Raw genomic sequence first — 14548 nt, 5'->3', positions numbered from 1 at the left:
AATATTGATATTGCTGACAACCATTCATTTCAAACTACAACAAATTTGGATGACCAATCTGTAGTTGACGATGATGTACATGCAATTCGGTCAGATCATGATGAGGGAATATACATATGATGAATCCATATCTTTATGTATGAATTTTCAATTTCTGTACTATTACATGTTTTGTTAATTTATATGATATTACATAAGTCTTGAAAGAAAATTTAATGTTGTTATTTATTTTGACAGATATATGGCTGATCATCCACATTCTTCAGGGGATGAGGCTCCCCCAACCAGATCCACTAGAGGACCCACTAGGATGAAACAACTATTAATCAGGAAAAATAGTGGTGAAAGAACTCCGGTGAATGTGAATGTCACCACGGGTGTGGCAACTGGCCCCCATGCAGATGACTTCCGATCATACCTTGGAGTAGTGGCACGTGATAGGATTAGCATTCTCATTCCATCTTTTGATCATGTGTCCGAGGGTGATCGGAACATTATTTGGCAAGATATATTGGTAAGTTAGTTAATAGCATTTGAATTAAAATTTGTTTATATTGATAATTTTGTACTAATACAACTTTATTATGTTTTTTTCAGATGACATTTGACATTCCAAATGTCCCAACACTTAGAAATAAGTGTTTGTCGACTGTTGCAGAAAATTTCAGAAACTTTAAAAGCAAGTTGACATCAAGGTACATCTTTGGACACCTTAAACATAAAAGTCCATGTAGTTCATATAAGTCCATTGATGAGGAGACTTGGCGGCTTTTTAAAGAGAGTCGGATGTCAGAGGAATGGCAGGTTAGTGTAGTTCATATTATTCAATTCCTCATTAACAAATATATATCATATGAACTGATTAATTAATGTGTATGTGACAGGCAATTAGAAGCAAAGCACAAGGAACAAGTGCTCAGAACAAAAACCCCCACCTATTATCTCGTGGTAGGTATAGGAAGCTTGAGGAGAAAATCCTCAAGCAAAAGGCAGATGCTATACCACCATCTCAGAGTGGTAGCCCTCCTCAGCCTCTTTCTCCACCGTCTAGACATGAGAAATGGAAGTTGGCCCGTATGCGACCATCGGGCACCTACTCTTCCGACACTGCACGAGAGATTTCTGAAAAAATTGTAAGTTATCACTGTTCCTAAAATAATAAATATTGTCATTATACATACTTCATTAAACTATTTAAAGAATAATGGTGTTTTGTAATGTTACAGGACGCCTTGGTTGAGCAGAGCTCCCAAGGCCAATTCACTCCAGAGGGTCGTCAGGATATTCTTGCTGCTGCAATTGGACGACCTGAGCACCCTGGACGTGTACGTGCTGCAGGTCCTGGAGTAGGAATTACAGATTATTTTGGGAGCTCTTCTCGTCAGCCTTCATATTCATACAGCGATACACAAAGGATGACAGAAGAGATCACAAAAAAGGTCCGACAAGACCTTATACAGGAGATCAGGGCCGAGGTGAGGGCTGAATTCCAGATGCTATACCAGGAGCAGTTTCAGAGCATGCGCCCGGTGCAGTCTCCTATAGAGGAACATGTTATCCCTCTCCCTCCCACAGGTAAACTTAATAAACATTTATGTGCAATTATTTCTATCTCTTGTATAATCTAACATTTACTCTGACAGGGAGAAGCGGCAAAGGAAGTTGTTCCGCATCAGGCATCCCAGAGGATGACATGGACGATGGTAGTCCATGTCTGCTATACATTTTAGAAGAAGATGAGATGGTGCTGGTAGCTCGTGGAACAGAGTTTAGGTCAGCGACTGTATGTCATGGTATGCAACTATTAGAGGATGAGGTGAAGGTCTCAGTGGATGAAATGATCATGCCAGATGCCTCGGTTCCACTGTCCACGGAAGAGATTTTCACTGTGGAACAAGCATATAAGTCGTTTATCACTTGGCCTAAATTTTTGGTTAAACCAGTTTCTGACCCCTCGGTATGAAATTCTTCTTTACACTTCTCAATTTTAAAGGTTTTTTATGTCAAAACTTATCTTATCTTTTCATGTAACAACAAACGCAGACACAACAGAAGATTCCTCTATCTGAGGATGACCCTCTTTCTTCATTGCATCTACTTGCTGACATCCTTGATGATAAGCCTTTGGAGGTTGAGTATGATGCTAATGTATTTGGGCATGGCTCTGAGGTCCCAATATACCTTAATAGCCAAGATGTCCGTGAGCTTGCGTCGGGAACACAAGAGTTGAATATTTCAATTATTCAACTATGGACGATGTAAGTCTATGACCAATTATTTATATATAAAATTGATTTATATATCAAGTATCCTTATATCAAAGTTAATTTTTGATTTCAGGTATATGTCTGGGGTCACTAATAAGTTGGGGCGTTCTGATGATTATGGATTCATTGATCCCCAATCAATTCATGAATCAAATGATTTTGAGCATATCAACATGAGTCTGATAAGCAGTTTTCGAAGGGGCAAGAAAATATACTTTTTGCCTTATATATCCGGGTAAGTGAACTTTGTTAACATAATAATGTTCCATATGTGATTTTAATATTTAATAGTTACGTTATTATGAATTTCAGGCGCCATTGGCAACTTCTTGTTATGTCTATGCAAGACAACTATGCTTTGTGGTTCTGCTCATTGCATAGGCCTCCTCCCCCACAACTCAAACAAGCAATTGATTGGTAAGAACCTCAATGTTTGGACTTTCTTTGTTATATAACTGAATGCTAAAACCTTTTTTTATATACAGTTCTATTCCAGCAAGTATGATGATGGACGGGAGATCAATTGTTAAAAGTATAAAGATTGCTTGGATTTCTCTCAAGGTTTGACATATGCTAAAGTCATACTTTGTTATAATTGTTTTATAACAAATGTTATTCACTAACTATTATCAACTGTGATGATATATTGTAGTGTAACAGACAAAATGGGTCATATGAGTGTGGATACTATGTAATGTATTGGATGACCCATATTGTTCGTTCTCACATCACAAGTCGCTGGGAAACGATAATATTTAACTTTAACAAATTTTGATTTTTTAACAAATGTTGAATTCATATACACTAATTAAAATGAATTGTCTTTTGCAGAGATTCAAGACTACTACACCAGTTCCTGAGAAGTCACTATTATTCATTAGGAACGCTGCTGCGAAGTATATAGTTAGATTATACAATAGCTCTTAGATTTAGATTTAAACAATGCATTTGATTAGATAGAATTTTCTTAGACTTTGTACTTTATTTGATGTTGAAACACATTTGAACATGTGTTTGTTATGTTGAAATTGAATTTCTGTACATGTTTTTATATGCAGGTCTGTTTTTGTGGTAGTGGATATCACAAAAACAGACCTGCAATTTTAAAAAACTGCAGGTGAATATGTCGCGGTTCTAACCACAACCGCGGCATATAGTGCTTCGTTTTTTTTAAACCGAGACATATGGCCGCGGTTGTGACATTAACCGCGGCATATTCTTCGGTCTATATGCCGCGGTTGAACCGCGGCATATAGTGTATTTTTTATTTTTTTTTTAAAAAAAATGAATTTAGGCCGCGGTTCCCTAGACAACCGCGGCATATTCCTCAACCTATATACCGCGGTTGTAACCGCGGCCTAAAGTGTCTGACTTACTACCGCGGCTGAATATGCCGCGGTTCTTAAACCGCGACGTATAGTGAAAATGAACCGCGGTAAAAGCCCCTCGCTGCACTAGTGACCGCACATAATCTATATTAAAATTATCACATATGTCTAAAGGTATGTCTAAAGGTGTGGGAGTTGTATAATATGTCTCATTCCTCATGTCAAATGACACCAAGCATGGATCCCAGGACCGATCACCATCAATTCGACATAACCAATGACACATACCATCAAAGTAAAACTTTCCATCAATTCCATAGTCTTCTGCAGGGGTGATATCAATTTTAAGTTTCCTCCAATAGTTACTTCTTATGCTATAAATCTCAAATAAGTGTGTGTAATCCCATTCAGGATAACCAAGGTATTCTGCATCAGAAGGTTTCACACTTCTAATCACCTTATAATCATCTCGAATGCAATCATAACCAAAGCCCAAATATTCTATGCTAATATGGGCGTCAAATGGTAAATACTGAACTGGACTATGAGGAATGACCTTTAATTCACCAGTAGCTAGATTCCATAAATACCCAGAGTAATTCTCATGGATGAAAAAGCAAAGAATTCCATTAACACTAGAAGAACCCAAAATAATCAATTCAGGAAAACGACCCTCTAGTGGATTTGGCCAGTTTAATTTGTCCACGTTTTGAAACCTCTCACCAGAAAGTAAAAAGAAGGAGTGTTTATGATTAATATCCGTGTCAATTTCTTTGAGACATAGAATGATAGATGTATCATCATAGAAGGAATTATGATTAGATATGAAATTAATATGAAAGAGATCTACGAAAAGTGAATTTTCAAACAAGAGGGCCCATGATTTACATAGGCTTCCAAATCTCTTAAGAGATTTCAAAGGAAGTTTGACAAGAATCGAGAATGTCAGATCATCAGGTAAGTGATTATGACACTTTTTGGCCACAAACATGTTCTCCATCTCTTGTTTATGCCAAAAGTTAATGACTTGCCAATTATCTTTAGTGTTCTCACTCCAAAGGTAAATGGGATGGGTAATGAGTTGGCAATGTTTGTTAACAAGATTCTTGATGGTGGTCTCTTCCAAGTACTCCAACTAATAAAGAAAAAAAAATGAGTGAACAAAGGAAATAACATGAAAAATAGAGATAAGTATTTTTATGTACCTGATCATCCTTAAGGAAAAGAGTGATTTTGGTTCCCCTTGGGACATGTTGGGCATTAATATCCTTGGTAACAATAAATGAACCATCGGGTTGAGATTCCCACATATATTGTCCGAGGTCATTATACTTAGAGGTGATATTAACCTTTTCAGCAACCAAAAAAGTAGAGTAGAAGCCAACACCCAAATTATGGATCAAATCTAAAATAGAACATGTAATTAATCAACATGCAAAATTACAATTAAACAATATGTAATTCAAATGAACATGCGAATGAAAATAGATCAAATTTAAAGTAGAGTAGAAGCAATCACACACAAAATTACAATTAATTAACATGCAATGCGAATGAAAATGGAATATGTCACCAACATACCATCCTTGGTCATGCCAATACCATTATCGATGACCAAAAGTGTTTTGTTTTCCTTCTGAGGGACCAATCTAATAAACAACTCATCATGTAAATTGCTCATGTCCGCAAGCCTCTCAAATCGACTTTTATCTAAAGTCTATGAAGCTATACATTGATTAATAACAATTTCAAAAAAGAAATGTACAAATATAAAATAAAATTTTAAGAAATGACTTACATTACAAGCATTGTTGATAAGTTCGCAAAGAAAGATTTCTTTGTTTGAATAGAAAGTCCTTTTCATAAGGTTGAACATCTCAGTTCATGTCTCCCTCTGAAACCAATGTCTCAACATTCACCATTACAATTGTTTTGTAATAATCGGAAATTAATTTGAAACAAAATTACTAATAACCTTCTTTTATATTCATTAACAAATTCGCTAAATATAACAACTTAATACAGGATCATCTTTAATATTTACTTCTAATTATTTAATTTTAAAATAATTATTTAATTTTTAACTTTAATGAATTAATTTTTAAAGTTATTATTTAATCGTTATTATCTTCCATTTTAGTATTGTTTAACTTTTGTTGTATTTAGACATCAAATATTTTGTTTTACATTAAATTAGTAATTAAGTCATTATTTTTTTAGAGCAAAAAATCATAGAATTTTAATTTTATTATTATAAATCATTACAAATATATCAAATTTTTGTAGAGTTTAACTTTTGGGGGTTTCAAAACCTCCGTAAATTTTTTTTTAATTTTTTTAAAAGAATTTCGGTATGTGAATAAACCGCTCCTGAGTAAAAAATTTTTTGATTTAATTTCTGCAAACCCGTGCTCATACATTTCCTTCTTCACTTCCCATCCCTCTTCCCAAACCCTAGAAAATATTCTATCAGTTGCCATTTTCGTCGTTGGTGGAAGCGAGCGTTGCGTTGGTGGGCGTTGCTTTCTGGGGGCCATTTTCATCGGAAGGTGGCGGCATCTCCCCCGCCGTGAACTCAATGCTTCTTCGCTTCCTTAAGGATCACTATCAAGAAGTCGCCGCAAGTATCGTCCTGTCTTCCATAGATCCGGGATCTACTTCTTCTTCCACTTCTGCATTTACAGATATTCCTTTTAATCTCAGGTATTCACACTGTTCCATCTCCACCTATTTTCTTCTGTAGCGATTGCGCCAATTTCATTTCGCTTCGTAATCAGAAACTTGTACCTGCCGGAAGAATTGGGCGATGTTTTGACCTGCTGTTGCTTGCGATTGAAACAAGTGAGATTTTGTATGTGAGAGTGCGATAATGTTGAAAGTATATCTTAAACTTATTTTTCTCAACGACAGTGATAGTATGTCATATGGACTTTCCCTTCTGTAATAAAATACCTGACTCTGGTTTACTGTAATTTCATTTAGAAGCTTATTAATAAAAAAGAAGGAGTAATAGTTACCTCCAAGGTGCCAGAAACGGGTTTGACCTTAGAACCAACCTCCGATGCTATTCCCAATCGCGATGAAGTCCAGGAGGTGGAAAACAAAGAAGCAGAAAATGTTTTACCTGACAATCAAGAAATAGACTCAGTAGGATCTACTAATGAAGAGGATGCACTGGATCCAGAGAAAATGAGGCTGGAGGAAGCAGCAACAAAGGCACAAGCTGCTTTCAGGGGTTATTTGGTATGCAATTAACTGATTTATAGAATGCTTTACTGATTAAATTGCTAATGTCTTTTAGTCTGAAAGCAAAACTGAACTCTAAATATGAAAAGTATGTTTTAATCTATACATTGCAAAAGAATTGTAATTGAGTGTAGTTGATTTTTACATCTGCTATTATTGTAAATTATCTTTACATCTGACTTGGAGGCTTTGGTGGATCAAGAAATTACGAGGTGTAGTTGTTTATTATTATTAGAATTGAACCTTGACGCTTAGTGTGATATTTAAAGTTAATAGCTAACAAATACACATAAGAATGTTTATTAAAAATCATTTTAGGGTTTGATTATATTATCCTTACAATATATTATAATTATCAAAGTATGATAAAAAAAAACAATTATTGCAGCTATTCTAAATAATAAAAAACCATACAAATCTATTGAAAACAAGCCACAAAAGATTTGGTCAATTTGATTCGAATTTTATATTAAACCAAAATCAAACCTTAAACTACATTAATTTTTTATATTTAGTTTGAGTAATTTTTTAATAGAAGAAACAAACTAAACCAAACTATCAATACTCATACTATTTTCACCAAGAAGAAGTAAAAACGTACAAGATATATGGTCCACCTAAATAAAACACTTTTTTTCACAATTTAACTTAAGCTAGTAACCTATTCATATTAACTCGTCAAGATAGCACAAACACTTTGGAAAACATTTGAGAGAAGAATGTATGGTTAAGCATGGTTGTGGTTTAGTAGTAAAAAATCTATATGAATCCTTCTTCCATGCTCGAAGAATAAGATAATGAGAATAATTGGTTTTTAATAAACTTGAAGAAGATAATTAGAATTTCGATTGTATGTAGATAAATTTTGACACTTTTTCTACCCTTCACTGTGATTTTTTCTATGAATTCTTGTTTTTATATGTATTTTTTTTTTTTCAATTGTCCTGTAAATCTTGAAAATATTGGCTGCAATGGTTGAATTGAAAGTGCAAATGCTACAGTGTGCTTGATAGCAGACTTTCTTAACTAATGTTATAGCTGCCTTAAACCCTCGACACTTGTTTGTTTGACAAGCCACAAGTACAACAGCATTCCCACCTATGATGAAGCTTATCTAGAGTTTGTGTCAATCTAAGTTATTCAGTAGAGTTAAATAAAGTTTGAAAGGGATTGTGTTGCATGCATGTCGTTTTCCCTGCATTACATTAAGCTTAATCATGTTTTTTTCTTAACAGATAGATGAAAATGTACGAAGGGAAATTATAAATCACAGATCATTGAGGCATCCCAATATTGTCAGGTTCAAGGAGGTTTGTTCTCTTAACTCTGTACACGTCCAAAGTCTTGGCCTATTTCTTCCTAATTGTACCTAATGCGTATTTTAATCAGTTATCATGCTCTGAAAGTATAGGTCATACTAACTCCTACACATTTAGCTATTGTGATTTGTCTAGACGAGCTACTCCAAAAGGATATGGTCTGGGGTCTGGAATTTCCCTATTCATAGCAACTAATATCTGGTAAATTTTTACTCTTCCTCAATGTGATATTTCCAACTTTTATTCTATGGTGTTTTTGTTGTGTTCTAGCAACTGCTAACTGGATATTTAACATTTTATCAAATAATTAAAAGGATTTTTGTTGTCATTTTTCAGTGAAAACATTAGATGGAAGGCATTTAGGCCCACCACTATTAATAGTGGACGTGGAGCTGAATTTGAAGGTATTGTTATTGCTCTACTTCATCTCTCAGGTAATTGTTTTTGTATGATAGATTGGAGTTAATGTTCTTGGATTTACTGTTTTAACAATCTATTGTTCAACTTGTTCAGCTGCTCCATCGTAAGTACAGTGGAAACTTCTTTGTAGATCTATTGGGAAAGTGGAAGGAATCGGAATATGGGGGTGGTCAGTCTGTACCTGTTTGGGGAATTGCGTACTATATCACTGCACCATCCAGGTAAGAGAATTAGTAACAAATTAAAGTTAATTAATGTCATTTCTATTTGAATAATGTGTTCATTAAACGTTCCAATTAACCAATGTTGTTGAATGTCATGTTTTTGTTTTGTAGGGGCATTTAGTTGTTGGGTACTGGCAGATAATTATGAAATGATATCCTTCCTAATGATAAAAGAATTCTTAATATATATATATATATATATATATATATTATTTACTATTCCTATTTTTTCTTATTCCTATTTTTTTCTATTAATTCTAATTAATTGAAGAAATAATTTGAAAATAAAACAGCAAGTACAAAAATAAGTAATAACCCTTAGTAGAGACTGGTACGATTCAATTCCACATTTTGTTCATTTGGGTTTGATTGTGTCATAGTTCTATAATTCAAATTAGGTTTATGGTTGGATGAACTGCATTGCTGATCCCAAAAATGAAATAGTGGGTACCGCTAGTCCGTGAACAGCTAGCTATCGTACTCTAAAAATTAGATAGGTTCTATCTATAGTCATTGTAGCCTCCTAAAAAGATATACTAAATTCATCAAGTTATTCCAAAGGATCAAAACGGTCCGTTATTAATGGAATTTCTTTTCGATTTTATATAAAATAATCGTTTGGGTGGGGACTTTCAAATACATCATAAGCTAGACGTGTACTGACAAATAACCAATGAATAGGAAGGGTATAGTAATGCTATGAATAATCCAGTATCGGATACCAGTAATAATATCATCAAAAGAACGTTATCCTGTGCTTCCAGACATTTTGAACTCCACATATTCTTGTACAGTTAAAAAGGAGGGGTCGAGTCCATAAAAGACAAGATCAGTAAGGCAAAATTTATTGAAATAGAATCCTTATTAGATAGTTCATTTTGTACCAACAGTGTCTTTTGAGTATACTGAATTAATATAGCTATCCTTGAGCAATGAAATTTCACAATCACAATCAGTGTAAAAATTTAGTACTAAATTTTTTTTCGTCTTTTTTCATTTGATTGTTTCTATGTAATAAAAATCGATAGAAAATTTTGCAAAGTTTGGGTATATAATTTTTTTTATATTCAATTTTTATAGTAATAGTGTAAAATGGGTTTCTTAACATTTCATATTATTAGTTTTGGATTAGAAACTAAAGATTCATTCAAATCGGAATATGAGAAAAGGGTTTTTAATAATTCATAAAGTAGATTTTATATTTTAATAATTCAATTACTGCCAAATCAAGAAATCTATTTTTTGTGGTTGTTGAAGATTTTTTTTCGATTTTCTTCTACATTAATTCAAAGTGAAATAAAATGAAATAACAAAGTTATTATTCTTTGTTTTGAATATTCTTAATTTTTCTTTTTTTTTTCTAATAGAAAGATAATTCTATTGTATATCTATAGAATAATACTCAATATTTTCATTAGAGCAGGTTTACTTAATTCCTGAGTTGATTAAAAGGCTTGTTGATTTGAAATCACAGGATGGGTAGTTGTAACATATGAAGAGTTTATTTATAAATTGTTATTCTATTTATTTTTATTCGTCTTTAATGATTTATTGATAAATCGCCAATTTTGAATTGTATCTTTGAAGTAGGATTTTTTATCTTTTTTTTTTTCTTAACAATGGAAATCTAGGAAAGTGCTTTATAAATATATATATATATATATATATATATATATATATATATATATATATAAAAAGCGAAAATAGAGTTCAAAGATTTTAGCTTTCCTTATTCAAGATCAAGGAAAGATTTTAGCTTTTCTTATTCAATGATTTTCCGGTAGTTTCAAAAAACTCCTGGTACTTATCGATAGTTTTTCAAAACTCCTGGAAATAGGAACGGTTTCACATAACCTCGGTTAATTTCGACGGTTTCAAAAATCCATTATGAAGAGTTTATTTATAAATTGTTATTCTATTTCTTTTTATTCGTCTTTAATGATTTATTGATAAATCGCCAATTTTGAATTGTATCTTTGAAGTAGGATTTTTTATCTTCTTTTTTTTTCTTAACAATGGAAATCTAGGAAAGTGCTTTATAAACATATATATATATATATATATATATATATATATATATATATATATATATATATATATATATATATAAAAAGCGAAAATAGAGTTCAAAGATTTTAGCTTTCCTTATTCAAGATAAGGAAAGATTTTAGCTTTTCTTATTCAATGATTTTCCGGTAGTTTCAAAAAACTCCTGGTACTTATCGACAGTTTTTCAAAACTCCTGGAAATAGGAACGGTTTCACATAACCTCGGTTAATTTCGACGGTTTCAAAAATCCATGGAAATAGTAAAGATTTTGTAGAAAATCGTCAATAATTTTGTAACGCTAATTTTTCCAATGATTTTTGTAACCGCAAAAATATATTTTTTGGGAGTTTTAATCCTGGTAACATAAAAAATAACCTCTACTAAAATTATAGATTTTTGTAGTGAATAGTATTATTAAAAATATATTTTAAGTATAGTAATAAAATAAAACAAAAATTTATTGTGCGTTTCATGTTATATAATTATACTAATTAAAATATTTTGAAATTCTATTAAATATAAAACGATAGATTTTGTTAAATATAAAATGAGATTTCTACTTATGCTTCTCAACTATTGATACATTACATATGTAAATTACAAACTTGACACAAATTGCTTTTTCCAGAATGCAAAACTATTTATATTCTACTGTTGAAAACAAAAAGCCACATATCATACCTTCATTTTTCAAGGTGAGTTTCAACTGCACTTTTATCAGCAGTTTTATTTGTTTTCATGTTTCCATTTCCTTTTTCTTTTTCTACTCGTACTAATTTATAGCCCAAAACAACATATCAAATCGAGAGAAATGACGAAAACTTGTCATATAAGCTACTTGCTACTCTTTGTCCCTGTAGATTCTCTTATATGTAAGTTATTTTTACTCCTCCACCATTTCAATCATAGTTATGAATTTAGAATAACAGTGCAGAGCTACTGGCCCAGAAAATGGGATAGTAGGATGGTGGATAGTTATGTCACTTACATTGGAAATCCAAGTTAGTTTTTTCTCTCTACTTTCAATCGTTCATAGACACCTAGTGGTTGTTTTTCCAAGTTCCATGACTTCAAATTTGTGTGAGGTCAATCAATTTTCCTTGTGCTATTGGTAGGAAAAGATGAAGAATTGTAATTGTATTGGGGTCCATGTTGTTAGTATCTATGAAAGGCATATACTGCAAAGTACCAATTTCGTCATTATGGTTACAATTAGGTCTGCTTTTGTATCATGATGACTACTTATATGTAAGAATAAGAGTATCAATAATGTTGTCCACTCTTATTAACAATGGGTGCTTAACCAATATTGTTAAATGCTTTTGATGATATCACCATTCTTATTGTCTGCCATAAACAACCATGTCTACAATATCCCTTCACTGCATAATATCTCAACCTTTACTCTGTTAATAATTTTTTTATAATATGTGTAGATATTAGTTTTTTAATTTGTGCAATATCTTTCTTCATATACCCAAAACTAAATATTAGTAGAACCAAAACTAATAAAATAAGATTTAAACAAAATTATTAATAAAATCCTAAAATTTAAGCTTATCCCAACAAACTCTTCCATAAACTTAAATTCTTCCTTCCTTCATTCTGCTTTCTATGTACATCATCTCACATCGGGTTTGCTTCTTTCAATTAGATTTGACTTCTTCTTCTCCTTATAGCTCTCATATCTTTTACCTTTGTTGACCTCTTTAATGCTTTGACTGAATTTGTTATATGTCTGACTTCTCAATAACCTTGACCAACTCGTTTGTGACCTTATAGCTGACTGGACATTCCTGTTTGCATAAACACTACCCAATTACACAATCCGACCACTCATCATTCGGATGAAAAACAAAGGCCTCATGGACGGCCGGTTTCAAGATGTTGGTCGAAGAAGTCGATCAACAAAGATTAGGATTAAGGTAAGTAACCATTAAAGCTATTGGGTTGAATTTGGACCGTGATTAACTTTTCACTAATCCCAAGTCCATAGCAAAAATTATAAATACAGGTCAAAGGTCAATGGTAGATAGGTTGCATTTACTGCACATTTATCACTGTTCTCATACTAACTTTGGCATGGAGAATCTTTGACAGGTTCCCCCGGACGATTGGAGTAGACAACAAAAATTAGAGCGAGACCTGACGGCAAGAAGACAAATGTAGAGGTATTTGATAGCTCAGTCCCAACAACCGAAACAATTATTATTATTGTTATTATATAGATGTTATCTGATTGTAATTTCATTTGACAAGATTTTGTCTTTATAAAGGAATACAATAACGACCAAATAACCTCTCGTGAGACACGGTTTGGTGTCTCTGTTTTATGTGCCTTGTCAATGAAAAATTCCACGGAATGGTAAGTTAATTGCATATTTTATTTTGTTTTTTTGGTTTCCCATAAAATCAACATACAATCATACATGATCTTCAAAGGCTTTAACATAAGGATGAGCTAAAAAGTGCAAGCCTCCACAAAAAAAGCTTGTAATATATGTTATTTTAAGATTTTGATACTTCCATGTCATAAAAAGGTGATGTTAAATTGACATTTATTGTCTTTTACGAGACTACGATTAATGTCTATTCAATTTATAGCATGCATTAATGTCACATGTTATAAAGACAATAGAAGCAAATTTGGGGTTTGTCTTTTTAAAAAATTTCACCAATATTTTCTTTCACTAAATCTTGAAAAATCAATATACAATACAATATACATTACAAAAAATACAGAATTTTCTAAGTACTTTGAGCCTCTCAAATAAAGCATTAAAGTGTGAAAAAATTGGTGAAAAATAATATGAAAACAAAAGTCATACCTTAAACGATGAATTTTCTAAAATTTAAGAAACTTTAGCCCCTTTAGGAATTGGTCATGGCGTCCATCACCCCATTTCCAACAACTTTCAGTTTTGGAGTGTTTCTATTAAAGGTCCATAACAAAAGTTATGATCTTTTGAAGTTTTCACCACCAGATATTGAATATATGAGCAAGAGCTCAACTATGAACACTCTACAAAACCTTAAAACAAAAAAAAGATGAGAAAACATCAATCTTAAAGTCGTCACCATTAAATAACCCTGAAGTCTTGAGAACATACTTTAGAACGCACTAGGAAATGCTACCCGAAAACCAATCGGTGGAAACAAAAAAAATGTTATAGATGGAAGCAAAATAAATAAATTAATGTGAATGAAAATTAAAGAAAAATCACACTAGACCTCATCGTCATGACCGTAGTTGTTGGGGGATATTGGTGAAAGCTCGTGCAAAGAGAAAAATGAAATTGACGTCAGATATATGATGCACTCACGTTAAATTTGACAAATTATTTACAAAAAATGATATCACATACTTTTAGCGTTGGATATCACTAATGTCAGAATGACAAGGTTAAAAGCTTTCTTTTGTTAAAAAGTTTATTAAATTAAGCTTCTATATGCACGTAAGTATGATGAAACAAGCACAAATAAATAGTAAGTGCTTAGTATTTTATGTATTATCTTCTCAAATGAAATTTCTCCTTATAACAACTTTATGATTATATAATATAAAGAAACTTCGTAGAATTTATACTAAAAAACTGTTCTATCTCGTTTGCTTAATTTGAAGAGATTGTAATTGAATGTATAAAAAGAGAGTTTATGTACTCAAATAAACTAAAAGTGACATAAAACAATAATTA

The 14548-nt window shown here is 32.3% G+C and overlaps 2 protein-coding genes across 16 annotated transcripts; both read left to right on the top strand.

Annotated features, from left to right (window-relative positions):
* Positions 1-1058: 1058 nt before the first annotated feature.
* On the top strand, positions 1059-2688 carry LOC128193682 (uncharacterized). Its single transcript, XM_052867752.1, has 5 exons — positions 1059-1133; positions 1227-1553; positions 2044-2258; positions 2341-2502; positions 2580-2688. The coding sequence occupies exons 1-5, from the start codon at positions 1077-1079 to the stop codon at positions 2686-2688; spliced, it is 870 nt and encodes a 289-aa protein (XP_052723712.1). The 5' UTR covers positions 1059-1076.
* A 3290-nt stretch (positions 2689-5978) lies between these two features.
* Positions 5979-13004, top strand: LOC108344822 (uncharacterized). 15 transcript variants are annotated; one of them, XM_052867489.1, is made up of 9 exons: positions 5980-6298; positions 6373-6436; positions 6578-6838; positions 8077-8151; positions 8253-8361; positions 8497-8594; positions 8674-8801; positions 12636-12778; positions 12954-13004. In XM_052867489.1, exons 1-5 carry the CDS (start codon positions 6174-6176, stop codon positions 8346-8348), a joined length of 621 nt encoding a protein of 206 aa, XP_052723449.1. In that variant the 5' UTR covers positions 5980-6173; the 3' UTR covers positions 8349-8361; positions 8497-8594; positions 8674-8801; positions 12636-12778; positions 12954-13004. The 15 variants fall into 15 exon arrangements, 10 of the variants coding, with proteins under 10 accessions (XP_052723454.1, XP_052723453.1, XP_052723449.1 ...); XM_052867494.1 differs by lacking the exons at positions 12636-12778; positions 12954-13004 and adding an exon at positions 8916-9750 and having other exon boundaries at positions 5979-6219; positions 6339-6436; XM_052867493.1 differs by lacking the exons at positions 12636-12778; positions 12954-13004 and adding an exon at positions 8916-9750 and having other exon boundaries at positions 5979-6298; positions 8296-8361; positions 8497-8564.
* Positions 13005-14548: the final 1544 nt, after the last annotated feature.

This window comes from Vigna angularis, chromosome 8 (assembly GCF_016808095.1).
Source record: "Vigna angularis cultivar LongXiaoDou No.4 chromosome 8, ASM1680809v1, whole genome shotgun sequence".
Lineage (NCBI taxonomy): Eukaryota > Viridiplantae > Streptophyta > Magnoliopsida > Fabales > Fabaceae > Vigna > Vigna angularis.
This window is presented reverse-complemented; position numbering and strand designations above follow the sequence as displayed.